The sequence below is a fragment of the Coregonus lavaretus genome (assembly GCF_964263955.1).
Source record: "Coregonus lavaretus genome assembly, chromosome: 4".
Taxonomy (NCBI): domain Eukaryota; kingdom Metazoa; phylum Chordata; class Actinopteri; order Salmoniformes; family Salmonidae; genus Coregonus; species Coregonus lavaretus.
This window is the reverse complement of record NC_139991.1, coordinates 41,753,476-41,774,465: the sequence shown is the minus strand read 5'-3', so window position 1 is coordinate 41,774,465 and position 20,990 is coordinate 41,753,476. Positions and strand designations below refer to the sequence as shown.

The 20,990-nt window shown below is 39.9% G+C and overlaps 1 protein-coding gene across 1 annotated transcript in view; it reads right to left on the bottom strand.

The window, feature by feature from the left end:
- LOC311128501 (nipped-B-like protein B) overlaps positions 1-18,670 on the bottom strand; it is a 45,173-nt gene extending 26,503 nt beyond the window's left edge. The window contains exons 1-2 of the mRNA XM_084160686.1: positions 18,330-18,670; positions 6,796-6,945 (exon numbers count right to left, since the gene is read on the bottom strand). Of these exons, the coding sequence (XP_084016812.1) occupies positions 6,796-6,859 (64 nt within the window). The 5' untranslated portion in view covers positions 6,860-6,945; positions 18,330-18,670. The remainder of the gene's footprint in view (positions 1-6,795; positions 6,946-18,329) is intronic.
- Between the last annotated feature and the right edge of the window lie 2,320 nt (positions 18,671-20,990).

Sequence of the window (20,990 nt, the reverse complement as noted above, 5' to 3'; positions counted from 1 at the left end):
TATTATGCATGTATAAACTACACATTGAAACATCCAGCCCAAAGCGGGAGGTTAAACACATTTTTTCTAAATCGCCAAAGTAACGGAGAATGTCTTTAATAGCTGAATATAGAGAGATGCATGCCAACCTATAGGCCAGTGTTTCCCAAACTTGGTCCTGGGGACCCCAAAGGGTGCACGTTTTGGTTTTTGCGCTAGCACTTCACAGCTGATTCAAATAATCAAACTTCGATGATTAGTTGATTATTTGAATCAGCTGTGTAGTGCTAGAGCAAAAAAATAAATGTGCACCCCTTGGGGTCCCCAGGACCAAGTTTCGGAAACGCTGCTATAGGCCCTGCATGACCCCAATGCATTAAAAAAACTACACCATGTCTGGGCCAGTAGAAATTCTGTTTGGGACAGTACATTCTTGGCCAACTGGCCTGACCGGGCCAGAAAGAAAATAAGTTAAGATTGGACCCTGGCATGGATCAACAACATCCCCGATATTGGTTTCACTAAATAAGGAAGCATATACTGAAAAGCCTCCTTCCAAATTATATTAGAAACAAATACATTGTACAACCTAAATGCAAAGTATTAAGTTAGAGGTAAATCCAACACTACACATTACTGCATAAAACCATCCATAGTTTAAGGGTGTTTTCACACTAGAAGACAACATATTTGGTAAGAATCAAAACATTGGGTACAAAATCTATTCTAGCTCTAAAAAGGGTCCCAAGTCGAGTCCCAAGTAGAACAGGTCAAGTCTCGAGTCAAGTCCAAGTTGTGCATTCTAAGAGCGAGTCAAGTCGAGTCACATGTTTTTTTTTAAAGTAAAGTAAAATAAAACATCTATATGACTTGTTCAACTACAAATCTTTGTCTATTTATTGAGCCTACCAGACATCCCTTTTCATTATTTTGTCTACAACACATTTTGGTTATTTAATAATTACTTTTAACAAATTACAAATGTAAGCTTCATAAGTATATTATCAATTTCAAGCGATTTTGACATACCAAAAGACCAGTAGGCCTATGCTAGTAATTTTTGCTTGATGCCCCATTGCTGGTGACCTTGGAAAGTAAACACTTAAAGAGATTCTCCGACACTTTTGTATACTTTTTAGTGAGTAGTTCTGAAAGTAGTGCTCGCGAGCCAAAAGTGGTCCCAGACAATTGCATACTATGTCACACACAGTATGTGCAGATATGTGCACCACGACATTGCTCTCTCTCCCTCTCGCACTCCGCTGTGTGTGCATCTTGCTAGCTGCCACTCAAATGGTGAGGGGATGAAGCTCATTGGCTGGAACTATAATTGCTAGGGGGCTGGCCCACGTGGGGGAAATTGGCGCAGCACAGCTTCCAGTAAAGAGTCGGTTTCAAACTCAGTGTTTTCCATAAGCACCGTCCGTAGGCTAATCAGCCAGTAACGGACACATTTTCAGCCAGCTAATTTTCCACTTCATATTAACTAGGCTACTTTTAATTTAGAAACGTATACTTCGCTAGTCCGTCGAACCCTCTCCCTCTAGAATGAATGATATGCATCTTCTTGCAATCTATTGATAGGATAGGCGCCTGCCAGTCACAAAGCGAATGAGGACAGGGAAACGCAGTCTGATGTCTGTTCCCCCCTCCCAGTAAAACTGGTGTGCGCTGTGGTTGGTTGCATCAGAACAAGTAAACAAAATGATTTCTTAGGTTTCCTATCCTAGGATGTCGGGGCTTGCCATATAGTGACGCTAAAGTGATTGACTCTCGTCTCGTCAAGTCAGTGTAGCCTACCAAATCGCATCGGTGAGAGAGCCGTTCATTTGGCTCCCTAATTTGCATAGGCTACTGGTAGGCCTAGGCTTTTTGGCGATTATCTGCAGATAACTTTTGAAAGCATTCAATGAAGATGGTGAATCATCACTGCAGGAACTATAAGTTGTGGAGAGCCTCATTCTGGTCCAAATATGATAATTAGGGCCCTTGCGGAATGCAGGCATTAAAACGGAATTCAACAATATTCAAAAATGTATCGACCTTAGTAGGGAATCAACTACAGTGCGTTCAGAAAGTATTCACACCCTTTGACTTTTTTCACATTTTGCTGTGTTACAAAGTGGGATTCAAATGGATATAATTGTCATTTTTGGTCAACGATCTACACAAAATACTCTAACATTTATTAAAAATTAATGAAAAATAATCCATTAATATATCTTGATTAGATAAGTATTCAACCCCCGGAAACAATACATGTTAGAAACACATTTGTCAGCGATTACAGCTGTACGTTTTTTGGGGTAAGTCTCTAAGAGCTTTGCACACCTGGATTGTACAATATTTGCCCATAATTTTTTTTCCAACTGTTCAAGCTCTGTGAAGTTGGTTGCTGATCATAGCCATTTTCAAGTCTTGCAATAGATTTTCAAGCTGATTTAAGTCAAAACTAACTAGGTCACTCAGGAACATTTTATGTCGTCTTGGTAAGCAACTGCAGTGTAGATTTGGCGTTGTGTTTTATGATATTGTTCTGCTGAAAGGTACATTTTGCTCCCAGTGTCTGTTGGAAAGAAGACTGAATGGATTTTGCCTGTGCTTAGCTGTATTCAGTTTCTTAATTATTATTTATTTGTAATTTTTACCCCCTTTTCCTCCCCAATTTCGTGATTACGATCTTGTCTCATCGCTGCAACTCCCCAACGGGCTGGGGAGAGGCGAAGGTCGAGTCATGCGTCCTCTGAAACATGACCACCCCAAACCGCGCTTCTTAACACCCGCTGGCTTAACCCGGAATCCAGCTGCACCAATGTGTCGGAGGAAACACTGTTCAACTGACGACCGAAGTCAGCCTGCAGGCGCCCGGCCCGCCACAAGGAGTCGCTAGAGCGCGATGAGCCAAGTAAAGCCCCCCCAGCCAAACCCTCCCCTAACCCGGACGACGCTGGGCCAATTGTGCGCCGCCCTATGGGACTCCCGGTCACGGCCGGATCGAACCCCAGGCTGTAGTGACGCCGCAACACTGCGATGCAGTGCCTTAGACTGCTGCGCCACTCGGGAGGCCCTTATTCAGTTTATTTTCATCCTAAAAAACTCCCTAGTCCTTGCCGATGACAAGCATACCCATAACATGATGCAGCCACCACCATGCTTGAAAATAGGAAGAGTGTACTCAATGATGTGTTGTATTTGCCCCAAATATGACGCTTGTATTCAGGACAAAAAGTCAATGTCTTAGCCAATTTTTTGCAGTGTTACTTAAAGGGATACTTCGGGATTTTGTCAACGAGGCCCATTTTCTAGTTCCCCAGAGTCAGATGAACTCATGGATACCATTTTTATGTCTCTGTGTCAAGTATGAAGGAAGTTAGAGGTAGTTTTGCCTACTAGCGTTACCCATAGACTTCCAGTCATTGCGCTATCTACTAGCAAGGATTATTTTCTACACATCTACCAATCGGTGCCCTTCTTTGCAAGGAATTGAAAAACCTCCCTGGTCTTTGTGCTTGAAATTCACTACTCGATTGAGGGACCTTACAGATAATTGTATGTGTGGGGTACAGAGAAGGGGTAGTCATTCATAAATCATGTTAACCACTATTACTGAACACAGAATGAGTCTATGCAACTTATTATGTGATTTGTTAAGCACATTTTTACTCCTGAACGTATTTCGCCTTGCCATAACATAATGGGTTGAATACTTGTTCACTCAATACATTTCAGCTTTTCATTTTTTATTAATAAAAAAAAAAATTCTACAAACGAAATGCCACTTTGACATTATGGGGTATTGTGTGTAGATCAGTGACACAGAATCTCAGTTTAATTTAAATTCAGGCTGTAACACAACAAAATGTGGAAAAAGTAAAGGGGTGTGAATACTTTCTGAAGGCACTGTAAATGTATTGAAAATGTATTACATTTGCCCAGGTTTATCATAAGACATGAACAGAACGCATCAGGTGATTCGTATTTCCTGCAACTTTCTAAAGAGGCAACAAGAATGCCCCTGTCTGTGTGTGGTGTGCGTGTCTCCCACTTTGTGTAGCCGTTAATCGATGATGCTAATGAAAACAGTCTTCTGGTAAATGGAAAGGCTTTCCCAAAAACCTTAAATTAAATTAACTACAAAGTAGCCTATGCTTACCTGGCAGAATAATATAATGATTATTTTCATCAATCCAGTGGGTATTTACTTTGCAAACTCTACCATCATGTGCGCTACAAAAACACTGCTAAACAACAGCCTCTTGTGCTAGGTGCCCACTTGAATTAAAGGGTAACTACATCCAAAAATCTAAATTTCCCAGATTTTTTCCAGACCTCAAAAATGATCTCCTAATGTGGTTTAAGCATTGTTGTGGACTTAGAAAAACAACAACATTGGATGTTCTATTTTAAAAAGTGTGATTTTGAGAGTGAAAACCTGGATACACTCAATGGAAAAAACAGAATTTTGGAAAGAACAAAACTGAATCAGGCAAAACATTTATTTTATAGGGCCCTACCTAAATGATAATTTGTCATTAATTTAGGCTATGTAAATTAGAAAGAGATAATACTTAAGACTGACATAACCCTTTTATTTTTTTATATTTAACCTTTAATGTAGGCCGTCATTTTAAATAAGAATTTGTTCTTAACTGACTTGCCTAGTTAAATAAAGGTGAAAATAAATGTGTATATATATTTTTCACGATAATGTGGGCTACATAGTTCCTTTTTCAGTTTTAATAAATTACATAATTTGAAGAGCAAACATTATTGTGGCAATTCATATCTTGCAGTAAAACTGTAAATAAGACTTTAATCTCAAGAGAAGACAGATCAAATGTTTTAAAAAAGGTTTACAATAGTCCTGATCATATAGGCCTAGACAATATCCAAAACAACCAACAATACATTGAATTCATATTTTTTGGGTAATTTAAATTGTAAAGTCATGTCTTTCTACATAATACCCCAACTAATTATTCTAATCTGGGAGGTAAATAATGATTCAATCATTTCTCTATGTAGCCTATTTGGATGGAATTAGAATGTACCAGAGGCCACCAAAATAGAGCTACTTAGGCAAAACATTTTGAACCCTTGGAGGCAAAGACCCCGCACCCTGGCCCGGGGTGCCTGGCTGACTACTTTTTCTATTTGGCTGGCTTTATGTACGTGTACTTGTGGCTAATTGAGATAAGACAGTAATTCTGCTAATAGATTATGCACATGTATGAACGACACATTGGCACATCCAGACCAAAGCGGGAGATTTAAAAAAAGACTTACTAGTTGCCAAAGTTGCGGAGCATGTCTTTAGTATTCTTCATCACCAAGAATATTAAAGACAGAAGGATACTATCAACAAACTACCTGTTGATAAGCAACTGCTTGTTAGGGTAAAGCTTAGGTTTAGAATAAGGGTTAGGGTAAGGGTTAGGGTAAGAGTTAAGGTTAGGGCTAGGGCTAGTAGATAGTTAGTTGAAATGTTAGTGATAGCCTGTAGAGCATCTACAGATGGAGTATCCAAATAAAGTGTTACCCATTTACGGCAATCCTCTCTCCCTACAATTTGACGTTTGCGCTGTACAGCAAATCACCAATCTGTTGGCTAGCTCACCAGACCTGTGTTGATTGACAGTTTGCTGGTCCAATTAGAGGGCCGAGTGTGTGTTTCACAAGCCAATCTGTTGCACGTTTTTTTTTTACTCCAGTCAGACTCGAGTCCAAGTCATGTGACTCTAGTCCACACCTCTGGTGGTGGCTGCATCATATAATGGGTATGCTTGTTATCGGTAAACTTGGCAGGATCAAAAGAAAATGAAAAGAGCAAAGCAGAGGCAAAATAATAGAGGAAATCCTTCTGCAGTCTGATAAAGACCTTACGCTGAGAAAGAAATCCACCTATTTGCAGGACAAAAACCTAAAAGTGAAATTCACATCTAGGGATTGTTTGGCAGGTGGATAGGAAATGTTGAATAATAATTCAAAGAAAAGATGCCCTGGCACACTCTACATGCAAAGTCACTTGTTTAGTTTGTGCCAACGTTTCAGCCTCATGGCTCTTCGTCAGAGGTCATATCTGTATTCAAGCTACCTAGCTACTGGGTAACTAGCTACAACCTTGTGTTTGTGAACTGTCAAACTCAGGCGAATGGCCACAAACAATGTAAACACGTGCCACGCATGCACAGAATATTTGCCTAGATTTGTAACCCAGAGACATTTCCATCCAGGCTTGGACACTTAACCACTGTGTAATTTATTGCATTGAAAGTCGAGGCACAAAGGCAACAAAATGTGCACAGGTGGATACTTTCTGATATGGGCACTATACATCACATTGCACTACCAATGCAATTCTAAAGCAAGGGCTATGGAAAAGTACCATCAATCATACTCAGTTGTTGGAGTGTCCTAAATACCAAGACTGTAATATTCATGCAGTGAACGTTAATGCTTTATTACAAGAAGAAAAAAGGAGCAATCAAACAAGCTCAATTCAAATCAGGCTAACTTGGTTAATTAATAATCTAAATACCAATAAATTAGCTTTGTGGCAGGCAGCACTGACCATAAAGCAAGCAAAATGGTTGTGACTTTATGAGATGTATTATTGTTTAAAGGATTGTATACATTTTGAAAACAGCATTGTATACTAAAGATCTATTTTGCCGATGTACCATCAAAGCTTGCAGCAGGAATAAATGTCAGTAGACTCAGTATATCAAAAATAGCTTGGCCCCACTAGCATCTTTTCACTTGCTTTCCAGGTATCCGCCATATCAGTAAATGTGTGAGTGGCAGTGTAATACTTACAGTCTGTAAGGCTAGCGATCCCAGCAAGAGTAGTAATGGGAACATGAGGCATATCCCCATTCATGCTGAAGATGGGGGTGGGGGAGTCGTGTCGATGCACAGGTTGCTCAATGTCGTCGCTCTCCGACTGTTCCTCACATCTCCCAACCGCTGCAGAACAGAGAGGGCTTCATTAGAACAGCCAGCGGCAATGAGAGATGGCCAATTCACAATATCACACAATGCTCCTCAATGTGCAACACTGTGCTCAAAAGAGCCAGAGCATGTTAAACCAAAGCCTTGGTGAAAATAGAATCAGGGGCTTTCATATCAAAAGTCAAAGTGACGGAGCAAGAATCATCAGGGATGAACTAATGGGTTTACATCAATTAAGCACTATAGTTCAGCCAAGGCTGAGGGTATTGACACGAGTTTGAGAGTAGTGCAACAGGATACAAGGGTAGCAACATCTGCAGAGGGTTAAACTGGTTAGTACAAGGTTATAAAGCTCATATAGCACTCACTGACAACTTTCACTCAGGCAGCAGCTCAAGGTTTTACTTGCATTATAAACATGACCTAGGCATATTCCATTATGGAAGCAGCAGCAATAGAACTATAAATTCATGAACTCGCATGTGGAGTAAAATAGGCTACTTGTTGTGCGCATGGTGAAATAGGCTACTTGTTGTGTGCATGGGGAAATAGGCTACTTGTTGTGCGCATGGGGAAATTGGCTACATGGGGAAATTGGTCAATGGCTGCCAGAGCAAACACACTAGTACAACACATTAGCAGACATGCATCAGTGGGGAGAAGGAATTGAAGAAATCCGAGTACAGTACTCGTGGTGCCCTTACTCTGACAAGTAACAAAACAGCCCTTACAAAATATAGTCAGATCCTTTCCTACTGATAATGCAATGGCTTTGGGAGCGTTCTGAACTTATGCGCTAAACTGAAGCATGCCGATAATGTTTTTCATTAGGACTGAGTGAACTGCAGTGCATTTAAAAAGAGTGTGCACTTTTTGCAGTTGGACTGAACATCTCATTATAATTCACTACTATTATCCTTGCCCACCGACAAGGGAGCCACTGTCAGAGAAGGCAACTAGAGGAGTAATTCTACCCCTACAGCATGATCAACACAAGACTGACAGTAGAGACCAGGAACAGCAACACATAGCAATAGGCCTAGATGATGTGACATGGCACAGGTCTATTATCAGTGGTTACCGGGGTAGTACCTTGATAATCCTAGAAAGAGGTGTGAACCCATGCATGCTTAAATGAAAACAGCTACCCCTTTCCGGCCCCAAATGCTCATGGTCACTCTATAGCTGTGCTGGTTGGGTTGGAAGGTGGGCGAGCAAGCAGCATAAAGGATTATCTGGTTGAGGGAAGGAAGGCAATTCCTCTGGCGCAGCAGGATCTTCTTGAAAACACTTGCCTTTATATGTAGGGCCCTATAAAGTGTATCCTACCGCTGAAGAGTTTTGATATCTGCCACACCCCCTTTGAATTATTATTGTATTGGAGAAAACCATTCACACGTTTAAAAAGAAATATGCTACTTATCGTTTTATCTATAAAATGTCTTGCACAACTAACTTCATTAGTTTTTATTACTTTAAATATTTATTTTGTGATCCACCCCTGTAAACGTAATTTGCCTGATGACCCGCGAGTGGAGAAGATTTCAAACAAGCGCACTTCCGTCCGCGTTCCTTCTCCTCATCGCCTCTCTTCGATTACCTTTGACCTTTTTCAAAAGGAGACGAGAGAGGTCGGAGAGAGGACGCAGGAGATGAGCAAATCCAATTGAGAAAAGGCCCCTGTCTGTGTGTGCGCGTTTGTCTACCACTTTGTGTAGCCATTAGTGATGATGTTAATGTAACAACAACAGCCTTCTGGTAGATGGAACTGCTTTCCAAAAACCTTCTCAATCACAAGTGCTACAGAAACATCGCTTACCAAACAACCGTCTCAGGTTGGTGCACAGTTGAATTAAAGGGTAACTACACCCAAAAATCTAAATGTCTTCGTTTTTTCCCAGACCTCAAAAGTGGTCTCCTGATGTGATTCAAGCATTGTTGTGCACTTGGCATTGTTGTCTACCTTTTCTATTAAAGTGTGATTTTTAGCAAGAACACCTGAAAAAAATGGGAAAAACTGTAACATGGAAAAATACAACTGAGAAAACGGATTTGGGGGGGGGGGGGGGGGGGTAAACAGAATCAGGAAAAAAATTTAACAGATATGCTCCCTAACTGTGAAATTGCAGGTAGCTACTGGGCAATTCCATGGTAACGGAATTGCGCTGAGATTTTCCACTTCAAATGTATGCCAAACAAAAAACATTGATTTCAAAGTTTAACAAACAATACAACTCCCTGCACAAGGACTACTTTTAACAATTTACACTGAACATTTTACAAAAACACATTTACTGGAATAACTGTGCAGATGCAAAGTTTGGTAACAGAATTTCGGTAAAATCTCCCTTTTTTAAATTTGTCAATGTTTTCCAAAAACGTGTAAAATATCTGCTCCGAATTAAGATTCAACGATGTCTGCAGAAAGAATGGGGTGTCAGCTATCACATGACACAATGGCTTTGAAAAAATCTCCTTTGGTTATTGAACTAGAGTAAGTGAACTGGATTTACACATGGTAACAGAATTGCAGTAACATAATGTAATCATGGGTCCCTGATCTGTACTACAAAGAATTCAAGGATGTCCCCAACAACAACAAAAATCTTGGTCGACCGAAAGTCGTCTGTTCTTTCGACCAATTGATAGTGTCTTTTTCCATATATAAACACACCCTGTCTTTTAATAAAATCAACTATATGCACTGAGCTTGTCTGATACTTTAAACACACTGTTTGATTAAATAATTAAGACACACAAATTACTTGAGGGAGCCCGAGGGGAATTTATTTGGGCCGGGCTCGGACGGTGTAATTTAATTTTTTTACAGTGAGTGCCTGTGTGACTGGCACTCGTTGCCTCGCTCTCCTCCCTGCTGCAGCGAGCAGGTACAGCAACAGTGTTTATTGCGCTGTCTGTGGTGCTGAAGCTGCAACATAATTACAGGCATTTTTAGTTTCTTCCTTATTCCCTCAACCCTTGATCTCTGTACGTGACACATGTATGCATCGCATGGACATGGACAATAGGGCTTGACATATAGCATATCATAATCACATAAATAAAATGGTTATAACAAACTCCAACACTGTAACACGTGACAGCATATAATGGATGCGGAGGACGTGAAAAAGAAACTCGAAACAGGGGAATGTTTACTGGTTGCTCAGGAGGGAAAGGGGAAGTCCGAAGTGTGGAAGACATTTGACTTAGTTGTGGAAGCCACTGGAGATCAAGAAAAAGAAGGAGGGTATAGGAGCAAGCGTTGCGTGCGTATTATGTGTGCCAAACAGGTGCAGTTAGATACAAATATTTTGGAACAGTGTAAATAATGCTAAATAAATTAAGTGTTCCAGAGAGTCTGTTCTAACGAGATAAAAAAATGTCAGCCTTTATTTCTGCAAAGAATAGAAACAGTTGCAGGCATTCGTGAATGCAATTTGATGACGTGTTGCAGTTTATTTATTGTTTAGGCTAATTATTAGAGGATCCCTTATTTCATTTGTAAACTAAAATACTTGATTGCATTTCAAAACATGAATGACTTGTATGCTGTGTGATGACATGAACGAATGAATGGTTGATACAGTAGCCTATATATTGAAATATAGGCCTAAGTAGGAGGCCCTCTTAGGCCATACAGCTCGATGGTGGTTATACAAGGCTACTATACTAAGCCTACTAATGACATTACTTATTATTATATTGATGATCATAATAATAATTGTAATAATAACAATAAGGAGATCAAGAAAAGGAGGGTATAGGAGCGAGAGCTGTGTGTTTATTGTGTGCGACAAACAGGTGCATAAAATTTATTTTGTGGTCCACCAGCCACTGTGGCAGGTAGACTTCAAAATCTACCAGCCACTGATTTTGTACCAGTCAAATTCCCCCTACCCCCCGCTAAAATTACACCAAGAAAACACACAATAAATAGATGAGCATGCTTTGTAATGTTTCTAAAACAATACATGTATTACTATTAAGAAGTAATGTAGTATATTTTTTGTGACCTGAGACTTTAAACCAAAATATCAGATGAGACAAAAATATTAACCTGCCCCTTTAAGGGCGAGAGTTACTGTGGTAGCGGGACTCGAGTCATGCTTGTGCCTGTGAGATTGAGTCTGACTAGTACAAACGTTGTCTTCTCTTCCCTAGCAGTTGAAACTCAAACATAGAAAAAAAACATAGCTTGTAAACAAAACAATGTAAATAGTCAAGACACACAAGCTGTGCGCAGCGCTTCTGAAAATGAATATTTCACTTAGCTCTTCACTTGCGCACAGCCCCCAGCCAGGCAGTGTTGCAGCGCGAGGTGGAATAGGCTATATAGAATTTGTGCTTCTTTGATCTTGCGCAATTAATTTACCAGCTATGAAACTAAACAGCGGAAATACCTTAAAAACAGCTACTGTAGCATTTATTTTACTATAAATGTGATCATACTTGACTATTTTTAATCAGAAATGCGAGTGAAATGCTCGCACTGTAGAGCCCTGACCACCCGCCAACGTGGCTGGTGAAATAGACCTTTTACCCCCAATGCCAAAATCTACCCGCATAAGTGGCGGTGTTAATTTTAGGCCCCGATTACAATTTGATTATCTTTCTGACCATTTGGAACAGTGTAAACAACACTAAATAAATTAAAAGCAGCCTATACAAGAGAGTCTGTTCTAACGAGAGAAAAAAAATGTATTACAGCATAGCAAAGATTTAAAAAACTTGTGAAATTGCTTTATCTGACATGTTGCAGTTGCGTGAGGCTTGGAGCTCACGGAATCAATATGCTATTAAAAAAACTCAAACAGGCAACAGAAGCAGAATCCATCTTATTTCTGTAGATATATATGGATGATTTATAAAGCCAGGCACATTTAACAGTTAGGCTATTTATTACAGACCAAATTAGGTTGGGTTTCCTCTTTCCACACTTTTCTTAGACAATTAAATCTCCTCACTCCGCTGCTGCCTCCACCGCATTGTTCTCAACACCAATCTGCTGGTTAACTTTGCTATTATGCACACAGCAACATGGTCTAGGAAAAGGAGCCCAGCGCACTGAAGATTGTTTCAGAACCGCAGACAGCGACCTCTATCCAATGTGGGGAAAACCGCATTTGTTATAAAATAATTAGTGCAATTAGTGTTGCACCATTGTTCTTACATAATATAACCATATACAATTTCAGTAGCATATGTCATAGAGTGATGGACTGTGCTATCTCCGCGGCCTCAGCAATGGATTAGTCCACTGAAATAGGCACGAATCAGATGGCTGTCTAGTGCGCCGTGAGAAAATACAGTTGAAGTCGGAGGTTTACATACACCTTAGCCAAATACTTTTAAACTTTAAAAGTTTTCACAATTCCTGACATTAAATAGTAAAAAATTCCCTGTCTTAGGTCAGTTAGGATCACCACTTTATTTTAAGAATGTGAAATATCAGAATAATAGTAGAGAGAATGATTTATTTCAGCTTTTATTTCTTTCATCACATTCCCAGTGGGTCAGAGGTTTACATACACTCAATTAGTATTTGGTAGCATTGCCTTTAAGTTGTTTAACTTGGGTCAAATGTTTTGGGTAGCCTTCCACAAGCTTCCCACAATAAGTTGGGTGAATCTTGGCCCATTCCTCCTGACAGAGCTGGTGTAACTGAGTCAGGTTTGTAGGCCTCCTTGCTCGCACATGCTTTTTCAGTTCTGCCCACACATTTTCTATAGGGTTGAGGTCAGGGCTTTGTGATGGCCACTCCAATACCTTGACTTTGTTGTCCTTAAGCCATTTTGCCACAACTTTGGAAGTATGTTTGGGGTCATTGTCCATTTGGAAGACCCATTTGCGATCAAGCTTTAACTTCCTGACTGATGTCTTGAGATGTTGCTTCAATATATCCACATAATTTTCCTTCCTCATGATGCCATCTATTTTGTGAAGTGCACCAGTCCCTCCTGCAGCAAAGCACCCTCACAGCATGATGCTGCCACCCCCGTGCTTCACCGTGATGTCAATTAGCCTATCAGAAGCTTCTAAAGCCATGACATAATTTTCTGGAATTTTCCAAGCTGTTTAAAGGCACAGTCAACTTAGTGTATGTAAAAGTCTGACCCACTGGAATTGTGATACAGTGAATTATAAGTGAAATAATCTGTTTGTAAACAATTGTTGGAAAAATTACTTGTGTCATGCACAAAGTAGATGTCCTAACCGACTTGCCAAAACTATAGTTTGTTAACAAGAAATTTGTGGAGTGGTTGAAAAACGAGTTTTAATGACTCTAACCTAAGTGTATGTAAATTTACGACTTCAACTGTATATATATAGTTGTGGCTGCTCGACTAAAGAAATCTCAGTCGATCAACAGCCTATCGACCAAACAATCGACCAGTAGACTAAATGGGGTCAGCCCTAACAGAAATGCATAATTATAAATATGAATGTCATTCTCTTCATGTTGATGTATCCTGAATAGGTACACAAAGGTAGAAATATGCTATATCCTCCTTTGCATATTTGGGTATTATTCTACACACTGGCTATTATTCTAATGAGCTCTGCACCCAAACAAGACCAAATTTGGTCCTAACCATACCACATCTGAACCAATCATAGACGTCTATGTTACACAAGTTTGGACATCAAAGTACAGCACAGTAGAGCTCAGTAAAGTATAGTGCAGTACTGTAGAGTACAATACAGTTCAGTACATTATAGTGTACTCAACTCTAGTGTGCTCTACTGTGTACTGTACTGAACTCCACTGTATTGTACTGAACTATACTCTGCTTTTCTTTACTGTACTCTAGTGTCCAAACTTGTGAACCCAACTGTGGTTTGTGACTACTATGATTTCCTATTGTAGCCAATTCAATGGCATAAATTCCATTACCACATTTTCTGAAATTCCGTTACCGATTTGGTAACGGAATTTTTAAAGTTTTAATCACTTAATAATTCATAAACAAAATTGATATCAGTAAAAACAGGTCTACCTTTACTTGTTACTTCTGTGAACTTTCATTATCCTCCCTCCTCATGAGGGAGAGACATTTTTTGATATCTTAAAGATATGTGGGTTTTTGGTCACCGAATTTCAAGGCACAATGCAAGGCAGAAAAGTGTTGATATTAGTTGGCAGGGATCTTTACTTCAACATGATGGTGTTTTTATGTATTTCTAATACCTTTTAAGATTTTTTCTGGTAGGTGTTGTCTAAAACCCCCTTTCCAACAGTTTGACCAGAAATCAAAGCCTTGATTTATTGAAAAAGATTAGGATGGAAAATGGTTGAAAAATGTATATATGCCTTAATTTCTCCAGAATATAGACTCTTAGCTTTCATTTGACACACAATTTGATATGCTCCTATGAACTTCACATGTTGGTGCTCATGGGAAATGACCTACTACTACAGTTGTTACTATTATTTTAATGTGTTTCTTTCTGGTCAATAAACATTATTCAAACAGTAACATTTCCCCATAATCAACTAGTCTATTGAAAGCTTTTATACCTACTTTATTGCAAGTACATTTGACGTGAATACAGCACACCTGCAGCTTGTATGTGTAGACTGTGTTGGTAAATGAAAAGCAAACGCTGTAAACAAATTTCAGTCATATGGGATAGCCATGACATTTTCCACAGATAATGGGTCATTTGGCTTGCTCATGTGTACTAGGTATATGAATTCGATAACATTGAAAAAGTAGCTACACTGGCCATTTAACTAGCTAAGTTAAGTCAAGATAGACACTGTATCAGTGCATTAAGTGCTAGCTAGTAGCTAGCAACATACTACATTGCCATTAGCAAGCAAGTCCTCTTCCCGGCAACGTTTTAGACGGATGATCTTTGCCATCATTTGCATGCGCTACTTAGTAAACATAGTGCATCAATAATGAGGTTGTTAATTTAGCTACGGTGTGCACACAAGCTTTATTAGGTAACTACCTAGCACTAGCTATTTAATATTATAACATCATTTATAATACATGCCATTTAGCAGACGCTTTTAACCAAAGCGACTTACTGTCATGCGTGCATACATTTTAAGTATGGTGGTCCCGGGAATCAGACCCATTACCCAGGCCTTACAAGCGCTATGCTCTACCAACTGAGCTACATTATTATTTATTTGTTTACCTTTATTTAACTAGGCAAGTCAGTTAAGAACAAATTCTTATTTACAATGACGGCCTACCCCGGCCAAACCCAGACGACACTGGGCCAATTGTGCGCCGACCTATGGGGCTCCCAATCACGGCCGGATTGTGAAACAGCCTGGAATCTAACCAGGGTCTGTAGTGACACCTCCAGCACTGAGATGCAGTGCCTTAGACCGCTGCGCCACTCGGGAGCCCGAGTGCCTAGCATTAGCCAGCTACATGCCTACCACAATCTACCTACTGAGCTACATGCCTAGCATGGGGCAAGTTAGCCATCCAGCTAGCTTGATAGCAAAGTTGAATGATGTAGAATTGTATTTCTGCTTTATCCCAGTGATGCTTAGCCATCTAGCCAGTTAGCTAGCTAGTTACCACCTTGACAGAATCCGACTTCCGTTAATTTCTTCTCTCTAGTCAGAAAGGTGCTATGCCAGAATGTGGACAGCCAGAGCCCGGTGGGGTATATGGCTGGGAAAATCAACCTCAATCCAGGGATGGAATATGTCACTGTAATCCTAATTATCCCGAAATGATGAATGGTGAATCTAGAAGATTGGAATATTGCTAGTTTTTAATTAAACTGCAATTTTTGGCAGCATGCTAGGCTAGCTAATGCTATAGCAGCCCATTAGATTCCATGAAAATGCAACACCTAGCATTGGGTTGAGTAGCTACTGGAAGTGTTGTCAAATCAAATGGGCTGCTTTAGCATTAGCTAGCATGCTGATGAAAACAGCAGTTTAATTAAAAACTAGCAGTATTCTCTCATCTCTATGTATCATTTTCAATACTGGGATAATTAGGAGTACAGCGCCCTCTCTGGATACAATCCCATCCCTGGATTGAGGTACATTGTCCAAGCCATATCTCGCACCGTCTCCGCGGTGTTCTGATCACGGCTGCCTGCCGTTCAGACCTTACAGGGAAGAGGTAGATATCAGTGACCGTAAGGTCTGAATCTTTAGACAAGTTACCAAGTCAGTTACTTCATTCACCAGCACCAACCAGCACCAATTTACAGGGCAGTGCAAAATAGAGTAAAAGCGAGATAATGAGAGCTGACTTGCTAATGTTGCCTTCTAAGCATAATTGTCTACATTTACATTTACATTTTAGTCATTTAGCAGACGCTCTTATCCAGAGCGACTTACAGTTAGTGAGTGCATACATTATAATTTTTTTGAATAGTTTTTTTTTTTGTGTGTATTTTTTTATACTGGCCCCCCGTGGGAATCGAACCCACAACCCTGGCGTTGCAAACGCCATGATCTACCAACTGAGCTACCTCCCTGCCAGCCATTCCCTCCCCTACCCTGGACGACGCTGAGCCAATTGTGCGCCGCCCCATGGGTCTCCCGGTCGCGGCCGGCTACGACAGAGCCTGGATTCGAACCAGGATCTCTAGTGGCACAGCTAGCACTGCGATGCAGTGCCTTAGACCACTGCGCCACTCGGGGAGGTTAACCATTGTTAGCAACAGAGACTTGCTACTTCAGTAAGGTTAGCTAGACGTGCACATAATTAGTTAGCTCATCTATACTATAACTATGATCACCCAGATTGAAGGATAACAGTTTGACAACAAGCTCGATTCATGATTACAGACATCATTATTCTCTCTGCTGCTCTGGCTGACAACATAGCCGCACATCTGTCTCTCTCTGGCAACACTAATCGGTCAGATACAGTAGGTAGCTAATTGCTCATCCAACACCAATTAGGGTACAATGTATTTCATCAACTTTCTTCTCATCAACTAGGCAGTAGTCTAACATAGCCCTGATGTATTCATGTTTGTGTTTTACAACCCTTTTCCTGATGATCTAGCAAGATTTCCAAGCAAGGTGGCTATATTTATTGGCTTTATCAATTTTTATTTTATTTTTTAAGTTAGATTAATATCTACAACATTGATAGATTGCTAATTTCCCTGTAAATAAATGAATCAAAGTTTGTTGAAGTAGCCAATCCAATGCAAAAGGAATAGCTATAGGTATATTTAACATGTTATCAACTAGACAATGGGTGGTCTCATCACAAATTGTTATAACTTTATATGCGATTAGGTAAATTATGCTGAACGTGTACAATTTGGTAGCTTCTAAACGGTGAATAGCAAGCTTGCACAGCTTATTAGGCAAACGTTTCAACCAGTTTAGTTGACATTGCAAAAATCTACTAGCCACTAGCAAGTGTGTAGCATTGGATAACAAGAGCCTATTTCTCAGAAAATCTGACTCCAGCATAAAATGTCAGAAAACATTACACTGCTGAGAAAATGTGGTAGTTACACTTGTTAGTTTTGTCTAAATCGCTAACAAGGAACTAGCTAGATAACGCTACGCACATACTGTAGCTAGTTAGCTATATTATTCTAACCCTATTGTTATGTTAAATCTCTGTGGTGTATCTGATGATTCCATTTGATAGATTGTAGTTAGCTAGATAACTTGGTCGACAATAAAGCTGCAGCTATAACTTTATATGCGATTAGGTAAATTATGCTGAACGTGTACAATTTGGTAGCTTCTAAACGGTGAATAGCAAACTTGCACAGCTTATTAGGCAAACGTTTCAACCAGTTTAGTTGACATTGCAAAAATCTACTAGCCACTAGCAAGTGTGTAGCATTGGATAGCAAGAGCCTATTTCTCAGAAAATCTGACTCCAGCATAAAACGTCAGAAAACATTACACTGCTGAGAAAATGTGGTAGTTACACTTGTTAGTTTTGTCTAAATAGCTAACAAGTACCTAGCTAGGTAACGCTACGCACAAACTGTAGCTAGTTAGCTATATTATTCTAACCCTAGATAGCTAACAAAAGTTAGCTATGTCTAGCTAGTTAACGTTAGCTACCGAGACTGCAACCGAATCCATGTTTGCTTTGACTCGCCCACACATAATCATTCCTTTGCAACCGTATGACCATCCCTTTTGGTTTGTTATCAAGATTGCGCGTGCGGATTAGGATTTTATTTTTCCGTTTCAATGGCCTACATCGGCCTATTAGCTTGCTAACTGGACCTCGGACTCGCCTGAGGAAGCGTAACCCCAACCCGACGCCTATGAGCGGATACAAGGCAAAAGAATAGAAGAAAACACATATCCGTGCATTCCACAACGTCTAGCCAGTTTCACTGAATATAAACAACACCCGTGTAGCCGATCGGAATTGTTTTGTTATTGTGCTCCTAAATATATATTGTACAATCATATTTACCTCTGGATGTGTTGATAAAAAGAAATGGTTGCAAGGGGGTTGGATCCGTGTCTCTAGCTCCCTCTCCGTTCTATCGCTCGAACAGCTCCTCCGAGTAATAATATAACAACAATAATCCGGTTCGGGAGGGTTCGTTCTTCCTTCTCACTGCAAACATCTATGCTTGGAGAGGGGCAAACATTCCCATAACCAGTCCTTGCACCGGTTTTTCCCCAACCCCGGCAGAAGATGAGTGTAAATTCCAACTGGTTTCGAAAAACAATCAAATGTGAAAAACAGAAAGGCTATTGACGCGGTGATAAAAGGGATCCACTCAGACTCTCCTCCTTCTCTTGCAGAACAAAATGCCGACCGGAAGAACTGCTGCAGGAATAACTCCCTCCACCGGCGCCAAACCAACTAGCAGGAGCAACCATAGCCAGCAACCCAGTTACTTCCGCCGCTTTCTGCATTGCTACGATACCATCCATTCCACACAGCTACTGTAAATGTTTTGGAGGTCGAGGTCATCCGTGAGTATGCAACCAGCTAAACCAATTTAAGCAGTAAATAAAATAAGATAACTAGCATAATGATAATTCAAATACATACATATTAGTTGTGTATGAATTACATTATTAACTGTAAAACTTTTTTGTGGGGCTGACATGAAAACCTATCAGTGCTTGGATCAACAACCATCAACAAGAACTCCCTCTTTCACTCACAACCATCAACAAGAACTCTCCCTTTCATTCACTCACTCACTCACACTCACACTCACACTCACACTCACACACACACACACACACACACACACACACACACACACACACACACTTTATAGAACAGTTACTTTATGGAGGTTCTCTAAGAAATAGAAGCATGATGACCACCATTGTAGCAGAGAATTCCAGATATGTTGGTGTTGTCTCCTGCTGCATGCACCCACTTTACATTTACATTTACATTTTAGTCATTTAGCAAACGCTCTTATCCAGAGCGACTTACAGTTAGTGAGTGCATACATTTTCACTTCCACACTACTTTTGATTGACAGGTAGTTCAAGTAAGACCGAACACTGCATTCTACCTATGATAAATAATTAACAATAAGCAAGTTAATAAAATAAGCATAACATTGATGGAAATTGGGAAAATGGCAAAGGAGTCAACAGACATGAATGTATCAGGGTATTATGTGCCCAAACAACAACAGCTCTTGATCTCCCTCTTGTGGAAAAAAGCGAAAGTGCGCGAACTGACGTAATTGACTGAACAGGTCTGATTTCAGAAAATCAATAAACAAATAAATACTTTTACTCTCTGTCTTACCTTTATTTGCTATCTTCCTCTCACTTGGCATCCCATCAACATGGATGGGCCTGTGTATACAAGTAGCTAGAGTCGAGAGCTGGCAAAAATGTATCCCAGTAAGATCGTTATTAGCTAACGCGTTAGCTAGCAAGCAAGTAGAGAACAGACTTTTCTTTTTTCCCACAACATTTAACAAATGGACATTATAAATACCATTTGAAAGCACGTACCAAAATTCATTAATAATTTACCCGCAAAACAATTTTACAACCAGATACAGATAGCTAGCTAACTAGTTTTAAACGTTTTAGGTGCTAGCTAGCTAGCTAGCCTTGCCAGTAGCCACTGTTTGATTGTTGTCCCCCGCGATAATACATGAATGGAAGGACGTTGTTGAAAAAGTCGCGCGCTTGGATTTTCGGTCGAGTCACATGACATAATTCTCGTCTCCTACCAAAGTGTCAACAATAGCATCTACTGCGGCTTCGCCTCTTCCTCTGGTTTCAACTATATGCCATATCAAAACACAATTTGAAATATGGTAAATATGGATGTTTCATGTAAGTATGGATGATTTTACCAGATTTTACCTTCTACATGTGCTTTGTCAACCAGAGTATCGGCCAGAGTTGGGTCAACATTTGAATTAAATGCTAGCTATGATAAAGTCTACATACCGGTAGATAAGTAACTATGTAGATGGCTGCCCTGCTCCTTTATTTCTGTTTACCTACACCTTTGACAAGAAAATATCAATGTTGAATTTGATCTCATATTTATTGTGACATGGCTATCACCGATTCATACCCATTGACTTGAAATAGCCTACAGTACCATTACGTTGTTTCCGCAAAGGTGCATTATAAGAATGAAAAACACAGGGACGCTAGTGGTTTCCCCCAAAGTTATAACCACAGATGAAAGGGAGAAGTTTGCGTTAAGTGCTGCTCAAGTCTCACCACAAGATGGCAGCAAACGTCCACGAACGATTCAGCCTGCTCTCCCCAGAACAGCTTCATAATGAGAATAAAGAGGGGGCTATCTCCTTTCTCTTTCAAACTCAACTTTATTTAGCCAGGAAAGTCACATTGATATAAATAATCTACTTTTTTTCTTACATCCATCAAAAATCTTCTTTGATCTTTTTACATACCTATGCTACTGTAGATTATTCAGTGTATGATCCTCATTACATTACTAGTACATTACTATTACATAACAATATATTACATTTGCCTTTTAAAGCCACAGTCTGTACATCTCCAGTCATTTCAACTAATTAAATATAGCCCTTGATTTAGAAGAATATGACTCGTAGCTTGTACCATAATGAGATTAGTAGTACCACTGTCTTTATTACCTCAT